The sequence below is a fragment of the Crocodylus siamensis genome, chromosome 1, assembly GCF_052110815.1.
Source record: "Crocodylus siamensis isolate JL-2025a chromosome 1, ASM5211081v1, whole genome shotgun sequence".
Classification (NCBI taxonomy): Eukaryota; Metazoa; Chordata; order Crocodylia; family Crocodylidae; genus Crocodylus; species Crocodylus siamensis.
Genome location: NC_143395.1, coordinates 365848114 through 365866679, shown reverse-complemented (window position 1 = coordinate 365866679; position 18566 = coordinate 365848114). Strand labels below are relative to the sequence as shown.

The following is an 18566-nucleotide window of genomic DNA, read 5'->3' as shown; positions in this document are numbered from 1 at the left end:
TGAACTGCCAGTGGAGAAAGACTGAACCCTACCCACTTCCTTCTAGGTTTCTTCAAAGGATAAAGGGATCCTAAAATATCTTTGTTCCAAATTCACTTTGTTCTTAACTCTAGCAGTCTACAGGCTTATTTGTATTATCTAGCACACCGAAGATCTGAAGCAGGACCTTTTCATGTTTCTGATAAAAATACAACTACCGTTTTACAGTTCTTTAGTCCTAAATTGAATAAGTGTTCACAAAAGCAAAGGTTTTTAAAATAGCTTGACTAAAATATCTGTCCCTTCAGCTGCCCTGGGTTTACTGGTTCTTCGGAGATTACAATTCTAACATTTGCCCACAGTTCTCCATGGAAAACTGTGTGGACAAAATCTGAAAGGAGTTGCTTGAAGAGGAAAGTTTTGGAAGGAAATGGGACAGAGCCCTCCAAGTAACAAAAACAGTCTGATAGATGATGGGAGCATGGAAGGGACACTTGAGAAAAAAGTTAAGGCTCCTGGGCTCATCTAATATGACTTTGTTTTGCTGACTGAAAGCAGCCCACACTCCAAGGAACATAACTTCATGTGCTTCTGGCAGCTCATCATAGCTCCCATGCAGCACCTGTGCTGAAAGCAACAGCTCCTACAGGGGCTGTGAAGGCTTGCAGAAAGCACAGAAGTATCTACACATATCTTGTACCACCTACCAGCAGAAACCTGCCAGCAGAAAGGTATTCTGCTACCCTAGAGGTGCTCTGAGCATAGAGTTGCTCACTTTGCTGGTGGAACACTGTAGTAGCATAGACTAGACTGTAAGTAATGGTGGCAAAAGAGATGGAACCAAAGAGACATAGCAAGACTAGAAAAGCCTTTGGGTTGGCAACAGGAATATGGACTTGATATATAGTACTGCATGCAACACAGATACCACTGCTTAATACTGAACTCTTAAGAGTGTGTTGACAAGTATAAGCCCAGAAACAATCACTAAAAGTTTCCTCCAAACCATTTAACAACAGGCAGATGGAGGCTCTGGAGTAATATTACTGAGTATTGTTTTCAGGTTTCTCTTCAGAATTAACTTCACTCTTTACAGGCTGTGAGGGTCAGAATCCTGCAAGGAACAGAAAACTCCCAATGGGATTGGTGCTAGCAAACTTAGTCTAATCACTGGGGCAGTTAACTAAGGCTTCTCTTGGCCACACAGTGCATCTGCCCAAATTCAACTAGGTTGGGGAACAGAACATAGGGAAAATGTATAAATGTACATCATTGGGTGGGAAGAGCTGAATGGGCTGCTGTATAAGCTGCTACTTTGGAAATTCAATGTTAGAGCCAACGAACAACATCAAAAAGGTGAGATCCCAACATATGCTGAACACTTCAGTTTTTGATTCACTGACTATATCACAGGATTAGGCAATGTGACCAAAACCAGGTATATAGAAATCTTTTATTTGGTGGAGTGAAACTTGGCAAAAAAAAAAAGGAACATAAATGCAGCCCCCATATTCTCACAGGTGGCTATTCCATTTTGCAAATACAGCCATTGCCATGACTTGCAACATGCAGCCACCCAGCTACCAAAGGTACCACCAGAGGTCCACTTCTCTAGGATTCCTATGTTTGGCACCGTTTTGGCTTTGGCAACGGGAGAATATGGAGAAGATCAGGGCCGTGCAATACATCTCTGTAGATATCACGTACGCAGACAGTCTCTCTGAAGTGAGGTCTTTATCAGATGTTCCTAGGCCATCTCCTGGTGCCTTCCAGTGTATCCCCTGAGGTGATGAAGCTCTTCCGTGAAGGGGTCGTACCCTTGCTCTCTCAAGCAGCGCAAGGCCCAGAACAGCTGCTCAGCCCGAGGGAATTTGTCCCATGGGACCCACTCCCAACCTGTGCAGAAGGCAGCAAAGGAAGAAGCCTGGCATGCAAGGAACGCCCCCAGAGGCCACCGTCTCCCTGCACAGCAGTGTTGCCAGGTCTTAAATATGAAGTTTTCATATTGGAAGCTCATATTTATAATGAACACTAAAAAAAATATGCAAATAAATCTTATTTACTTTATATTGCTCATTGCAAGTGTCCAGTGAGTTAGTGAGATCTGGGTCAAATTAAAACGTCTTTATTTTGAGGCAAGGAGTCAAGTAATGAAGGAAACCCCAGAGTTAGTCCAGACCCCTTGAGAATAACATGGGTTTTGCCTATGCCGCATCGATGAGCTGCCTCCAAAACTATGGTGTAAGGGCTGAAATGATCATACAAACAGGATCATTATCGTGCACCTGGCAACAATGGGGGGGTCTGCCCCCCTCCACCCTCAGTCCCTATGACGTCCTTCACACAGACCCCGCCCCTCACCCTCGTTCTTGTCGGGCTCCAAGTTGCGCGGCTCGTGCCCCACCTCCACCTCGCCCTTCATGAGTACGGTGACATAGTGGTAGCACTCCGCCTCACACACCGCGTTAACAGCCGACGCGAACCGCACGTTACACAAGGGCAGCGCCGCCTCCTCCAGCGCTTCCCGCTCCGCGCACGCGCCAAAGCTTTCTCTGCCGGGGGAGAGGAACAAGCAGCCGTTACGCTTGAACTCAATGGCTCCAGCCCCGGGGGAGGAGCCCTTGCCGGCCCCGCCCACCGCGAGGGGAGGGGTAAGCAGATACAGCCTACCCGAACTCCAAGTGGCCTCCGGGCAGCTGGTAGGTGCCGCCGCCGATGGGCCCCTTGCGCTTGCCCAGCAGGACGCAGTTGGGGTGCGCGGCGCTGGTGATCACCACCCCCACGCCCACGCCAGGCCGCGGCAGCTGAACCCGCTCGTCTCCCCGTGTCCCGTCCATGCGGCCGTCAGGCCGTGACTTCAGTGCGACTCCTCCCCCACGTCCCTGCGCCTCATTTTGGCCACCAGGGGCCGCTCCGCAGTGGAGCTGCGCATGCGCAGACGACCCTCCACTCAAGGTTAATCGACGTTCGTGTGGGTGTGGGAGTGGGAGTGGGAGCGGGGGCGGCGTCCGCATAAGCAGTGGTGCAAGGCGGTGGTCTGCGAGGGGCGCGCAGGGGCCTCGAGGGCTCACCTTGTCCAGCCTTTGCCTGAGGCAGGGTCATCCCCATCCAAACCTTCCCCTACAGTCATGCCTTGGATTTACTGCTCCTTTCCCTCCCTCTCCGGTCTGCCACTGCCCTCTGGCTTGCCTGCACCCTCTGCTGCCAGCCAAGTGTCAGAGGAGCCTGGGCACAGCTTTGCTGTTCTGCTAGGAGGCGGCTGCATGCCCCAATCATGAAGCAGTCAGTCACTCATCTGAAGACCCCTCCTGCCACCCTGATGTTACTGGCATCTGAGCTGCTCTGCATCCAATTCAGATTTTATGCTACAGCTGTGGGTCTGCTCTCAGAGCAGCGTAACGACGGAAGGGGCAGTTCACCTAATGGGAGGGAAGCAGGGCTGAAAGAGTACCTCCAGAGGTCATCTAGTCCAATGGCTGGATTGCACCTATCCAAACCATCCCATACAAACCACTGCATAACCACAGGAGTGCTCAGCATCTGGCCTGTGGGCCAGAGTCAGTCTCCAGACCCATGTCTTCAGATGCACAGGTCTGTGTGGGGCCCCAGATCCTGATCTTTGCACAATGGACAAGACAGGGGCCTGATTCTGGTATCTGCAGCCAAATGGATGTGGCGCAGGGCTCCAGGGCCCAACCCCTCTGCCCACAGTGGGCAGAGGTGATACAAGGCCCTGGAGCCCAGTCCTGGCATACACAGTCTAATTGAATCCATGGACAGGTAACACCAAGCTGTGGGGAGTAGTAGATACACTGGAGGGAAGGGCTAAGATTCAGCGTGACCTAGAGAAATTGGAGGATTGGGCCAAAAGGAATCTCATGAGATTCAACAAGGACAAGTGCAAAGTCCTGCACTTAGGAGCAAACAATCCCATGCACCTGTTAGAAATGGAGTATTGTTAGAAATGCACAGCTTGCATCTTGCACCTGATAAGAAAGAAACACTGCCAAGGACTTTTTTCCTTGCCCAGCCTTGCCACAGCTTTTCTTATACTAAATCGCAGACTCTCCCCCAGCTTCTCCCTAGCCTTTCTCATGCAGATTACAGAAGCTGGAATTCAACTGACTGTGTCCTTGAAAGGTGGGGGGGGGTTAAACTCTTGGCGACCTATAGTACTCTCTGAGCATGCTTAATTAGCTGATGCATATTTACCTCTCTGCCCTGCATACTTAAGTAGTTAATTATAATATACATGCGATGTATGTAGTGATGTAACCATATGTATGCTTGTATGAAACGGAAGTGAGCTGTAAGAGTTCCTGTTTCTGCACACGTGCCCAGGAGGAAAAAGATAAATACAGCCTGCAAAATTCCTTGGTGGGTTCAGAGTAATCTGAGTTTTTGACTCTGCTCTGACCCTATTTGCAAATACACCTTTTGTGCCATCTAATGAGTGTGTGTCTGTGACTTTGGTGGCCTCCAGAGAAATGAACCGCTTTAAGCATCACACCAGTACAGGCTGGGGGTGACTGGCTGGGGAGCAGCTCTGCAGAAAAGGACCTGGGGGTTACAGTGGACAATAAGCTGAATATGAGCCAGCAGTGTGACCTTGCTGCCAAGAAGGCTACAGGCATACAGGTTTCTCTTGCTTCATGAATGTATGTACAGCATAGAAAACAGCGCATAACTTGAATTCACATAAAAGGAACCCACTTTAGAATGTCACAAATAGGGATACGTTTCAAGACCTTCACTGTACTGACCCCCAGACCCATTTCCACCACTTTTACAAGAAAATTCTGGTACTCACCAACAGAAGGCAATACACACAAGCACAGGGCACTGTCATAATGGGGATGGCAACTACAGTAACACATGTCGCAGACAATGAGCGAGGAGCATAAAACCACACAGGACACTATATTTGGTACATGTCACTCCCACAATGCACTGCACAAAACAGCTGATTTTGGGCTTCCACCACATTGATCTCATAAGTGTGAATTTACTTTGCATATAACAAATTTTTGGCATAAAAAGGGTCATCACATAAGAGTGAATTCACACATGCAGAACTCGCATAAAGAAAGGGAATCCTGTACTGGGCTGCAATGGTAGGTGTGTCAAGGGAAGTAATTATTCCCCTCTATTCAGCACTGGTGAGGCCACATCTGGAATACAGTGTCCAGTTTTGGGCCCCCTCAGTACAGAAAGGATGTGGACAAGTTGGATCGAGTCTGGTGAAGGGTGACAAAAATGGTGAGTGGGCTATGGCACATGACTTATGACAAGGAGCAATGGTCTCAAGTTGCAGCAAGAGAAGTTTAGGTTAAATATTAGGAAGAATTTTCTCATTAAGAAGGTAATAAAACACCAGAACACGTTACCCAGAGAGGTGGTGGAAGCTCCATCTTTGGAGGTTTTCAAAACCCAGCTAGACAAAGTTTTGGCTGGGATGATCTAGTTGGGGTTGGTCCTGCTTAGAGCAGGGGGTTAGACTACTAGATGACCTCTTGAGGTCCCTTCCAACCCAAACTTTCTATGATTCTTCAATGATTTTGTGACAGACCCCATGTCACTCTTCTGGCCTGCAGAGCCAAAAGATTTAGAACCACGGTATAGCCTATTAGCAAAACTGCACAGTTAACCCTGACACAGCTATGACACATCTCACATCAGAGGCCTTAGGGAGATTGTTGAGGCCTTCAGAATTGACTCTTAACATTTCTCTGCTCCTTGGGGTTGTGGGAGTCCTGACTACTACAAGTTCCAAGCCTGCAAGGAGGACAATTATGAAGGTGACATTGAATTGAGTGGAAGATAAATAGATAAGCCACACACACTCGGGCCCTTCGTTAGATTGCTTCCATCAGACTCTGCCCTAAACTTATGTGAAGTAGGCAATATTTGCCAGTGTTTAAAAAAGAACTTTCGTCTTCGAGAGGGTCCATATAGATATCAACCAAGAGAAAATTCTTGGTTTCCCCTAACACGGGGGTGGACAAAATGGCAGATCTGGCTGGCAGCCGGACTCCATTTCCTTGCAGCCCCTGCCTATAGCATGTGGGCAGTGGATTGCAGCTCTGCCCCAGTTCCAGACCATGCTGTCACTGCCACAAGATCCCAGCCCTGGAGCAGCTTCCTACCCAGCTGTGCACCCTGCCAGTGCTGCTAGGGTCGGTCTCTGTGGATACCCTACTTCTACGCTGTTATAGCCCCATTGCTGCTGGCATCTGCATGGAAACCGGCCGCAGTGATGCACGCGGGGGCTGCTGAGAAATAGAGTTTGGCTGCCAGCAAGATCTGCCATTTTGCCCACCTGAGCATTTGCCCATCTGGTCCACGGGCCAAACTTTGCCAGCCCCTGCTTTAGCAGAAAGGTATGTAGAATTCTACCTCCCCTACTGCACTAAATCTTATTTCCTTATCTTTAAAACCCTTATTTTCTTTTCAGTTTATGAGCAACTGGCTTGGTAAAAAGTTTTGTGGTTGTGGATGATATATGTTGATAAACATTATTTTATTGAGTGAATCTATTCTTTCACCTTCATTTTTTTCTACAGTTTTTTGTGCAGAGCTCTGTGACATTGTTTCATTGTGTTTTGTCCATATCAGCTTAACATTTGTTTAAACCAAAATACCTGAATAAGAAGCAGAATAAAGAGAACAGATGAAAATCAGTCAAGAATAGGAAAATAAAAATTAATCTTATGCTGAATGGGAAGATAGGAAAGCCTGTGAAACTCGGTGCTAATGTCTTGCATCATTGTGTACTGATATATTTCATAAGAAAAGCCCTACTGTGAATCTTTACTAACTTAGTGTCTAAAGTAAAGTAGCTGTTACCAAATTGCAATTAGGTAGCAGCTAATTTACTTTAGACAGTACAAATGTGAAAAACAGTAAAAGAAAAAGTAATTAGGGAAATGACAACTTTGTATGAGCAAAAAACATCTTTATGGCAATGAAAATTTTGTGTATTCTAGGATTCTGTAATTGCAGATTTGCCATGGGACTGATCCCAGTGAGAATTGAGATTCAGAATTTAAGCTGTGTATAATTTAGACTAAAACCTCATTATAACAACCCCCTACTTTTAAATGATCTCAACAGCAAGAATTGATTTTTCTCATTATTACAACACAAAGTTGACTAACCCTGTTATAACACCCCAGCAGGTATTATAGGAATTCATTATAATGAGGTTGTATTGCATGTAATAGTGTGAACTGAATGTTAAACCAATGTCATACTTTCTTCCTAAAATCTGCAGAAATCCTAAAAGGGTAACTGCTGAAAATATGTGGACTCCCACTATTGAAGCTCACCTGGCTGTCAGCTTTAAAAACTAAATACTCAAGCCAAGGTAGTTAACTATCTTTTATCATTTTAACACATATTTAGATGCATTCATACCAGTGTCCCCAAAACTTGTATTTACTCACTTACTAAATACTCCAGCATCTCCCTGAACAACTTCCTTACAATAGAGAATAAATATATAAAAATATGGAGTCTGACATGTAGCACATTTAAGGGAAATATGGGCAAAATACAGTCAATTCAAGGTAAAAAAAAACCAAACAAACCACACATAACACAAGGGAGACTATTGTTTGTTCTTTTTCATGTTTAATTTTTAACGCCCTTTTTCCAGTTCATCTGAAACTGTTATAAGACTTCATAGTCTGCTGTAACAGTGATGTAAAAATCGCGGTTCATTTCTCAGGAGGCGAAAAAAACCTTCAGCCACAGACACACTCTATTAGCAACACAAAAGGTATATATTTGCAAATAGGGTCAGAGAGAGAGACAAAAGATCAAACACTCTGCTGCCCCCGAGGGAAACTGCCCAGCTGGCTTTATCCCCTCTCTCCTGACCACGTGTGCAGAAGGAGGAACTTTTACAACTCATTTCCGATTCATACAAACATGTATGTGAATACGTCAAATCATGCGTCGCATGTGTATTATAATTAACTACTTAAGTATGCGGGGCGGATAGGCTTATATGTATTAATTCATTGCGCATGGGTAGAGAATATTTGAGGTTACAAGAGTTTGAATTTTTTTTCCTTGCTTCAAGGCTAGAATTGCAATTTACTCTTATCTGCATGAGAAAAGCTGAGGAGTATATGCTTTACTGTAACAAAGAGATAGTAACTTTGCAAAACAAAGAGAGAGTGATACCTTAATACAAAGAGCTCTCAGTAGCTCTCCCAGTTCTCTCACCAGGGAGGGCTAACAGCTGCGCTGCTTTAACAAGACTTATTGATAATGCATTTTTAATAATATTTCTAACAACAGGATGCTATAAAAAGTAAAAGGCTTTGTTGGCAGCATTTGGGCCCTGTTTACTACAGAGTACACAGAGGCTTAATAATATGCCACATTTGCATGTGTACTGGTATCCATCTTCCCTATTTCCTTTTAAAGGGATGGAGACTCATTGTTTTTGTGGATTGTGTCTGAAAAGCCCATGTTTTAGAGCTCCTGCCAGCTGCTTATAGGGGCAAGTAAATTCCTCTCCCCAGTATATTATTGGTTGAGGAGTTTTTCAATATTTGAACCATCTTTCAATGGAACACAGTCGAAGTTAAGAATGTAACCCAAGGCCAGATTAATGCATAGGCAAACTAGGGACATGCTTAGGGCCCTGGTCCTTCCCTCCACTGTGGTTGTGCAAATTTACTTCCCCCTTCCCTTCCCCTCCACTCTGCTGGCTGGTTCCTAGTGGCAGGTCTGAGCCCCACTCCATGTGTGTAGTAGCGCTGGGGTGAAAGGGGCGGGGAATCTCAACTGGCCCACAAGTTTGTTTGCCTAGGGCCCCACTAAAGGGTTAATCTGGCCCTGATTTGATCCCTTCCAAGCCTCTCTTCCTCTGTCCCATATTCTGCAGGAAGACAGTAAAGCATTGTTTTAAAATAGGTTAGTACAAAGTAAAACTTCTGTGGAAATGACTTTATATAATAACTTTAAGGTTTGACAAACTTAAGTAAAAATAACAAAAATCTGGCAGTTCCTCAATTTGAGGATGATCTCTACCACAGTTCATTGACAGGTCTTGAGGTGACTTAAGAGTCCAGTTCTTGAGCCATAGATCTGTCTGTACAAGTTGCAAGTCTTTCCTAAGGAGAATAGGATGCAGGCTGGAATTACTCCCCTTTTCTTTCCTCTAATCTGTCTTCTCTTCTTTGAGGGCAAGATGCTTGAAATTGATTGCTGCTTGGCTGAGATTGCAGTGCTGTTGGAGTTGGGTAGCATGTAGCTCCATCAACTTTTGATGTTGGTATCTGTTTTCTGGAGATGGGCCTTCAATATATCCTGTAGCACTTGCTTCAGCTACAAGTAGAAACACAGAAACCATTATATTTACTTGTATTAACCCTTCTTGCTGCAGTGTAAATTGGATCAAATATGCTTCTCTGCCAGCTGTAAATTACTGTGAAGTGTTATTGTGCAGTAGTAGAGCCAGTGCCAGAGTTTTCTTGAATTAGGTGCTTGTTTAGGGCCTTGAAGGATTGCCTTGTTTCATGCTGTTGGTATTGGGTTGGAGAAGTGATTCCTACAGTTACTAAGCTCTCATAAATAATGCTAATTATTGTGGCGCACATTGATACTGTAATAGCGCAGGGTCCTAGGGGTGGCCATGAACTCCCTTAGCACCCCCCGACTGTGCCAATATGATAGTAAAAGCATCCTCACATCTCACCCACCACGTCTTTGATGTTAACAGTTTAAGGGAGGCTGCCCTTAGTCCTCTCTGACACAGTGCCCTGATGTATCCCAGTCTTAGTTCTATCTTGGGTGACTCAGTGCACCCCAGCCTTATGGGCTCTACGTGGCTCCAACCAGCCCTGTACCACGCCTCAAGCCTCGCAGATGTACCAGAAGTTGTTTGGTCGATTTCCCTTTCCATGCCCTCACTGGCGCTCTCTGGCTTGTCCCCTTTTTGGGGCTTCTTGCCTTAGGGCTCAGGCAGCCTTAGCCTTACCTGACCCCCTCCCTATCCTCTGCTCCTAATCTCAGGGTTGGGGTCAGTGGACCCTTGAATGTTGTGCCTTATCTGGCACTGGGGTCCCCACGCTACTGTAGAGCCCCTGTGAGGCCTCCTCCAACCCCCAATAGCCTCACCCAGTCCTCTGGTGTAACGAGAGCAACAAAACAATAACACAAGCCCCTGGGCATTAACACAAAGTTAAACCTCCTGGCTAAACATCCTCTAAACCACACCACCTCTCACCCATGTAAGTAGCAGCAGGTACATTCAGGCCTTATTCTCCTTCTGACCTTCAGACAGTACTCCTTCTTCCTATTGACCAGCAAGGAGAGAAAGAAAGAAAGAGAGCACTCACACCCTCCAGCCTGGGTCTTATAGTAATCAGCCCTGCCTCTTCTGGTCAGCTGACTCACCAGGTGTGGGCCCTTAGCTCCCCTGGGTGGCCCCTAGCAACCAGCACCTGAGCCCATACTACTGCTACAGATACATAGATAATAAATATAGGGCACATCTACACATAGTTGTTATTGTGCAGTCATTTAGTACTTGCCAAAGTAGTACTAAATAGATTTTAAGTCATGTAGTACTACATGGTTTTAAACATATGCAGCAGACATGTAAAATTGTATCTGAAAATTTTAAAGTGGCCTGCTCAGGGGACTTGCTTTAGTGATTCTGACAGTTTTTTCCCTGAGGTATCATCCTATGTACCTTAATGAATATGTAAAGCTTGTCCCTGTTTGTCTTTGTTAGAAATGCGCAGCTTGCATCTTGCACCTGATAAGAAAGAAATACTGCCCAAGGCTCCTTTCTCCCCCGTCCCGCCTTAGCCTTTCTCATGCTGATTACAGAAGCTGGAATTCAATTGACTGTGGTCTTGGGGTATGAACTTTTGGCGAACTGTTGTAGTTTCTGGGCATGCTTAATGAGCTGATGCATATTTACCTCTCCGCCCTGCATACTTAAGTAGCTAATTATACTATACATGTGATGTATGTAATGATGTAACTACATGTATGCTTGTATGAAACGGAAGTAGCTGTAAGAGTTCCGGTGTCTGCACACGTGCTCAGGAGAGAGAAGATAAATTCTGCTTGCAAACACAATTAGTTGGTCAGAAGCTGATTTGGGCATCAATGCCCCACTCTGACCTTGTTTGCAAACAAATACATCCTTTTGTGCTGGCTGATGTTTGTGTGTCTGTGATCTTTCCGGGCCTCCAGAGAAACGAACCGCTTTTGTGCAACATCTTCATCATACTCAGAATCTTGCATCAAATCTGTGATTGTACCTTCTGATTGGGTGTGGTGCAGAAGGAGTGCTTTAGAAATTTTAGAGAAAAAAAAAGTTCTTTACTTATGGATAAATTCCTACTGGGGCAGAACAGTCACTTTGAGAGTTCTTAAACCCTTGCAAGGTATCTTTGCAAAAAAATGGTTTTTATGATGACTTGTATAAATCATCACACACTGAGTGGCAGGAGTGGTTATTTCCTACTTGCTAGCTTGCCATACAGTTTGTTCAGCTCAGATTCATTGCTCTTTGCTGGTAGTTATTGCCCTTTTATCCCCAATTCCCCTATTTTCTTTTTCCTCATGTACATGGGAGACATCACATACAGTAATGATTAAAAACATTTAACAACACAGCTGTTCTTTTACTTTTCCAATAATCCTGAGTTTTATTTAATTGCTTTGCTCTTGGTCATGTGCAGTTATACTGCAGTAATATTAATTGCTTGTCAAACCTTGTATCTTTCTTTTCAGTTCACAATTAACTTGGAATTTTGAAACCATGTGATATTATTTGGGCTACCTGCTATAATTAGAGTTTATGAAATGTGTACATTTGGGCTAGATGGACAATTGGTATGACCCAGTATGGCTCGTCTTATGTTTTTTGTGGTGATAAAGAAATATGAAGAGAAAACAACGGAAACAGTTTTTGTTTCACCTCTTCCAAGAAACATAAAACACAGTGTTAAATGTATATTTATTTATAAAGTGTATATGGCACAGCTTTATAATTTTGCTGTGCCTTGTTAAGATTTTATACCTGTTTCCTAGAGCTGATCAAGATTTTATGTACCATGAATTATAACCAATTAAGAGTTGGGCCTGCACTGTGCAATTTAGATTTGAGCATCCCCAAAGCTCTGATGGGGTTTAGATGTGAGAGTGTGCCTCAGTGCATTTTAGTAATAAGGACCAATTTCAAAATGTGGGGCTGCATCCAATATTTAAATTTTACTAGAGGAGAAGAGGTGGTGAACTTTGGGTAACTGAATTTAACCTGAAGAAGTAGTGTCACCTACTAGAAGGGCCCTACTGGGACTTCAAGTGATATAGGTAAAATTCCAAATTCTGCCACTGGGGTGCCAGGTGACCTTGAGCAATCAGTTTCTCCCTTTGTGTCTCAAATTTCCACATTTGTAAATGGGATGATGTTATTGATGTCCTTTGTAAGAAGCTTGGAAATCCATGGATTTCAAGGTGGGAATCGGGTCTAGAGGTAACAGTGGTCATTCCTAAATGAGAAGGAATCTAAAGCTGTTTGCAAATAGCAAATCATCTATTCTTTTAGTGTAGTTTGGTATGTTGATGAAGAAACCAATACACAGATTACAGGGAGCATCAGAAAAACAAAAAGACTGACTGACAGCAGCAGAAACACAGAAAATTACACATAGGAATTGTTTAGATTTCCAGAAGAGTTTCCAAAGAAGAAAAAATAAACTTTGCAAAAGTTAACCTAGTTATTTTACCTTTGCCTGTGCTCCACATTTAGTTTTATTACAAGTTTAGGTACTACATAATCCCTGCAATCCTTGTTTTATATGAAGAGGTGCAGGCAATCATTTTTCATATCCTTTTGCACCATAATTTATTAAGGCTGTTAGACTGTCTATATCATATTGAAAAACCTGAGTATTGAAAAACCTTTCTTTTAATATGGTAATTTGCAAAAGGCCTTGTTCAGTCAAAAAAAAAAGACTTCTATAACTTTCACTGCTTGTCACAAAATCCAATCCTCTTCTAATCCTCTTTTTTTGCATTTATTTCCATCTCTTATTACATTTTCAGAACTGCTTTGCATCAAGATGTCGTTCGACTACAAACATGATCTGTCTTGATGATTATTTCTGGAGGATATGAACTGCACACAAAATGGAAAGTTTGTAGACACTGACTGATAGCACTGCTTCATGTACACTGTGTTAAAGAGAGATCTTTTACAGTGACTGGGCTCACCTACACAAGACTGTGCAGCATAAGTAAAAGTACTATCCTGCTGTAGAGCTTTTTCATATGTAACAACACACATGTAGCTGCTGAGCCGGCTGGCTCGGGCACAAGGGTTAAGGGTTCTTCAGTGCAGGGACTGCCTGCTGGCTGTCCCCACACTGGAGCACCCTCATGCGTCAGCCAGCCCCTCTGCAGCACATTGAGCCAGGTCACAGCAGTCCCGGGGTGGCAGGCTGATCCCCTGGGTCCCCTAACGGCCAGAGCTGCTCCTACCTGGCTCAATGTCTTGCGGTCCCTGGCGCACATTCAAACCTGGCTCCCAAGAACAATAAACTCTGGTATGATATGCACCACAGTTTATTGTTATGCATTAACAGCATGTATAGATGCATTCACTGTCAGTTACTTCCTTGTTTTGGACAGGGGAGGATGAAGTTTGGTAGTCATGTGGTACACCAGAGTGGGAGACAGAACTGCTTTTTATTTCCAGCTTTGCCAATTACTTACTGTCTGATACTGTGCAAGTCACATGCAATATGAGGTATGTTGAATTCTGCCTGCTGGACATGTACCACACTTGCTGTGAGGGATTCCATATACTCAATGCCATGTGCTTTTAGTTTTCTGGAGCCAGGAAGAGTTTAGGCCCAGTTTATGTCTTCCAGCCTGTAGGCCCTTAAGTACCTATTCCAGGTAGACACCAGAAGCACAGATAGAAATGCAGCTCCCAGTCTAGCTCATGGCGCTTTATAGAAAGTGTCATGCATTAGACTGACCCCTTGACCCACCAGACATTAGCTGTTGCGTTGGGAGGGTAGGGGACCAAACTTCAATTTGGGGCTGATCCAGAGAGAGAGGCTATCTGTTTGCAGCCTCCTCCCCTAGCCCCGTCCCCTCGTCCCTTCCTGGTGCTCTCTTAGGATGGGAGGGAAAGAAGGCAAGGGAGGGAAGTCTGTTCTGGGGTTTGCACAGCTGTCCTGGACAGTTGTGGGGTGAATTGAAGCCTCTCACCTCAGGGAGTGGGAGAGGAGGGGGGGCTCCAATCCACCTTTGCCCTGCCCCTACCCAAGATGGGCAAACCACAGAATGGATCACCCTTCCCTGCCTTCTTCCTGTCCCATCCTGAGACAGCACTAGAGATGTGACTTGACTGCTTCAGCCCAGTCATTGGAACAGACAGAAGTTAATGAAGGCTCTCTGCTTTGGAGTGCTTTCATTAGAACCCTCATATAATGAGGGTTAATTTGTTGCGTGATTGGAGCACTCTGCAGCCCCACAATTCTGTTTGGGGATGACTAGAGCGCTTTCAAGGGGGTGACTGTGCTACAAATGTAGTTTCTGTCTGCGCTTCTGGTTCTGATAAACTTGTCAATGGGAATCCTGCTGCATGCAGCTATACCTTAGAAGCAGGTTGAACACTTATTAATATAAAGATAACTAGCAAGTGTTGATTATTTCCGTGCTTTGATTTCCTTATGTTGGAGCATTTGGGGAACTTTCATGATGATCCTTTGGCTGCTTAACACCCTTCATATCAAGGATCTTTGTATCAAGGATCTTTTTCCTCCTCTGCACAAAATGAATTTTCTCTGAGCTTGGCTGATCTAGCAGCTAAACCTGTGTCCACAGAACCATGCCAATGCTTTGTCTCCCCACTCTGAAACCACACCCCCTCTTCTTTTCTCTTTCTCCTGTTAACAGCTTTCATAAAATTTCTTCTCTTTGTTCTTCTGAGTCTCACTTAAACCTGGTTTGTCACCTTTATCCCATTGTTTTCCTGAAAATTTTCCACTCTGCAAAATCCCAGCATTCTGATGAGGACCTTGTCAGACTGGTTTCCTTGCTCAGACAATCTCCTTAGCATATGCATTATTTGGAGTTGTTTTTACCTTGAATGCCTAATGAGGTTTAATGACTGATACTGTTTCTGATCTGGGAAGGATGGGGCATTATGCTGACAATATATGGTGGATCTACACAGAGGCATTTTGTAATACAGTAGTTTCATAACTATTTCTTAACATCAACCAGAATTTGTAAGTTGTACATAGATGCCCACATCATCACACATTCAAAGACAGGCAAAGGCCCACCCTTTGGAAACTCTGCAGATTTTGCCAGTCATTTCTGGGTGCTCAATAATGAAGACTGTTCAAAGGAGAATATAAGCAGTGATTGTTCTTTAAAAGTATGCTTTTAATACTTCATCCCCAGGAAATCTGAGTACTCAGGCTTCCACCCCTGGCTTCTACAGATTTTTAAATCTTCACTGCGGTTTAAAACTCTGTAGTACTGGTGTTGCAAAGTGAAGGAGAATAATTAAAGCATCTTGCTGGGCTCCAGAGGTGTGAGTTGATGTTTTCCTTAGGCTTAGAGTTCCTGTGAGAGATTCATGATCATTCACACTTTCTCAAGCAGAGTGACTGGGCAGACCAGGCACTTCTACACCATCACTTTTGTTCACAGGATTTCTAGTTTTTACTGTAGCCTCATAGTTGGAGTTTGTCTAAATTAGGGGGCAGTTGCCACCCTAACTATGGTGGCAGAGCTGTCAGCAGATCCCTGTAATAGGGATGAAGCACATGGTGGCAAAAGGCAGTTTCTGCTGGTATAGCTATATCACCTTTCTTATCTCTTGGAACTAGCCACCTTCTGTTAGCATAACTACATAGCCAGCTGTGTGTTTTTGCCAGCATGACTATATAGCCAACATAACGGCTTGCAAAACTTTGTGTTGTATGTCCAGATTTTAGACTGGGACTTTTGTCCCTATGGAAAAGATTTTACCTCTTTTTGCCTTCTGCAACTACAGTCAGCTCTTTTTAAAGCAAGAGGGTAAAAGGTTAGATTCTACATTCCCTATTTTTTGGGAAGATTAGATTCTTATCCTAGAAAAATCCTGATTTTCTTTCCTAGAACCAGATATATTGAACATTACTCATGATACAACCTGGACTTGGTACTGATCTTTGTTATATGTATGTATAAGAATTAAATTAATTGAAGTCACTTGGACTTGCTGTGTAATTGAAATAATTATCTGGTCTCATTTCCCATCAGTTGTGTATTGCTTTTCCACAAATGCAACATGACTGTTCTGTATGTCTGTCAAGGAAGAAGAGGAAGGCTGAATTCAGTGGTACCAGAATGACCTTTTGGGGTTTAGTTATATATACAATTCTATTCCATCATGGGTTTACACTCTTACCTGGGTGGTAGCACTGTTAATCATGATGTACTTCTGAGAAAGCAAAAGGAAAGAGAAGATTGAGAATCTTCTGAATTTCTTCCAAATATGCCATTTCCCAAAGTTGACAAAAAGAGGCAATAATACATCCAAATACTGAAAGCTTGAGATTAGAACCCCTCCACAACTTTCTTGAATTTGGCAGGATCTCCAGCTGAGAACCACTGGAATGCTGCCTCTGCTTGCCACAATGGTTCTGAACCCAGGTGATGCCCCATGCTTCTGCCTATGTCAGGGTTATCTGCCTAAAGCAGGCAGGAGCATAATGAGTTTTGTACCCTGGGAAAAACTTCTCTGTGTTCCTAGAGGAGTGTGTGGAAGGGTTTTACCTGTCCTGGGTGTCCCTACACCCTGCTTCTCCAGCCAGGCAGAGCAAAGGGCTGCTTCAGCATAGCAGGACTCTCTTGGCTGAGCAGTATAAAAGGCTGCTGTAGCCCAGCGTGACCCCTCCAGATGGGCAGTGCAAAGAGCTGCAGCTAGAATGCCAACTCTTGCCACAGGGGTATAGGTTTTAGCCATGTTGGTCTAAGGACATAGGTAGACAGTTGGTATGCTGTTGGGGTACTTTCTCAGCCTGACAAAGAGTATTTGTACCCGAAAGCTTGCTAAGAAGAATTTTTCCAACTATTTGAGTTGGTCTAATAAAAGATACCTGATTTACCCAAAGAACTTTGGGCAGCAGTGAAGAGTTTAATTCACCGCCCACTGAAGTCCCCGAGGACCTCCAGGCACCACCCCAGCCTCTGGGGCACAGCAACACTCTCCTGGGGCGGGTCCCCACAGGCCCCTTCTCCTCAGTAGGGCGGCCTGCCACAGCAGCCTGGTCCTCCCCCCCAGGTGGCAGCAGCACATTCCAAGGCCTGGTCGGGAGCCTGGCGATCGCCGAGTCCGGGGGCGGGGGCAGAGCGGTCCGGAGGCCCTTTCTAGCTCGGCGGACTCGATGGTCGTGGGTGCGCGCGCGCAGTGAGACGGAAGCTGAGGGGGTGGCAGGAGTTAGTGATGGCGGCGTCCGTGATGTGCAGCCGGCTGTCGGCCGGGCTCCGCGCCGCCGGCTTCCACGCCGCCAAGGTGACGCCCGGGGCTGGGGCGGCGGCGGTGGCACTCGGGGATGGGGGTGCGGCCCCGGGCGGCCGGGCGGGCTCCGCGGGGTGCGCAGACCGCGGTGCTTCCCGGCGTCCTTGAGGCGCTTCTCCCCCCGGGCTCGCGTTACGCATCGCAGTCGCGGCCTGGCCTGAAGCAGTCTGGGTTCAGCCCGCAGCCTGAGCCGCCGCCTTTCCTCGGCCTTCCGCCCCGGCTCTGGGTCGGGCCCTGCTTGATAGAGCCAAAGGACTCGCTAGGGTACTTCTGACTTATTTCTTTTAATTCCTCTTTTGCGGCACGGCGGTCAGCAGCTTTTCGTGTCCTTCTCCATGCTTTGTGGCTGTTGGCCTTACAACAAATAGTCGCAGAGACTGGAAGGGGCTCAAGAGCATCTAGTCCAACCCTTTGCCTGAGGCAGGATTATTCCTACCGAAACTATCTCATGCAGACCCTTGTCTAAACTGCGTAAGGCAACCATGGAGCCTGACACAACAGAGGCCTAACACCCTAAACCAGGGCTAGGCAACTTCCAGACAGGTGCCAAGGGATAGCATGCGAAGGCATTTTGTTTGGCACGCGCACACGTCGGGGTGGATGGCGGGGAAGGGACTGGGGCTGCGCTGCTACAAAAAGGATCAGGTCCCTTGTCCTCCCCCACTGTCCATCCCAGCACACCAATATCTTACAAGTTGAGGTTGCAGGTGTTTTTGGCACTGTGCAGAAATGTTACCAACTACTGCCCTAACCTACCACAGAGAAAAGGGAACCACCTCAGCCAGTGTCCTGCTTCTATGAAATGTCATAGAATACAGGCAGTCCTCGGACTTGTGACACAATTGATTCCTGAACACCGTATCTTAAGTGAAAACATTGTAACTCGGAACTAATTTTTCTCATAAGAAACAAGGTTATAAATGGGGGATTGGTTCCTGAACCAAAGCCCGATACCCTATTTTCACCAAAAAATATCCCATAATTTTGTACTCGATCAATTATAGATGGACAATATAGCTAC

The 18566-nt window shown here is 45.3% G+C and overlaps 2 protein-coding genes and 1 long non-coding RNA gene across 9 annotated transcripts in view; 1 reads left to right on the top strand and 2 right to left on the bottom strand.

Annotated features, from left to right (window-relative positions):
- Positions 1-755: 755 nt before the first annotated feature.
- NUDT15 (nudix hydrolase 15) lies at positions 756-2816 on the bottom strand. 2 transcript variants are annotated; one of them, XM_090025909.1, is made up of 3 exons: positions 2650-2816; positions 2341-2531; positions 756-2010 (listed from the first exon to the last, which is right to left on the bottom strand). In XM_090025909.1, exons 1-3 carry the CDS (start codon positions 2814-2816, stop codon positions 1727-1729), a joined length of 642 nt encoding a protein of 213 aa, XP_089882035.1. In that variant the 3' UTR covers positions 756-1726. The 2 variants fall into 2 exon arrangements, with proteins under 2 accessions (XP_089882035.1, XP_089882046.1); XM_090025920.1 differs by having other exon boundaries at positions 771-1875.
- Positions 2546-18566, top strand: part of LOC149875002 (succinate--CoA ligase [ADP-forming] subunit beta, mitochondrial) — a 55752-nt gene continuing 39731 nt past the window's right edge. The window contains exon 1 of one of the 6 annotated variants that reach the window (XM_090025833.1): positions 2546-2678. In XM_090025833.1, the coding sequence (XP_089881959.1) occupies positions 2574-2678 (105 nt within the window). In that variant the 5' untranslated portion in view covers positions 2546-2573. Of the gene's footprint in view, positions 2679-2800; positions 2935-17382; positions 17540-17599; positions 17810-18566 lie in introns of those variants that run through there. The other 5 variants (XM_090025855.1, XM_090025882.1, XM_090025826.1 and 2 more) reach the window with 5 other exon arrangements.
- LOC149875003 (uncharacterized) lies at positions 7616-17255 on the bottom strand. The gene is made up of 3 exons (XR_016438921.1): positions 17124-17255; positions 16433-16465; positions 7616-9321 (listed from the first exon to the last, which is right to left on the bottom strand). It is a non-coding gene; the product is annotated as an uncharacterized LOC149875003 (long non-coding RNA).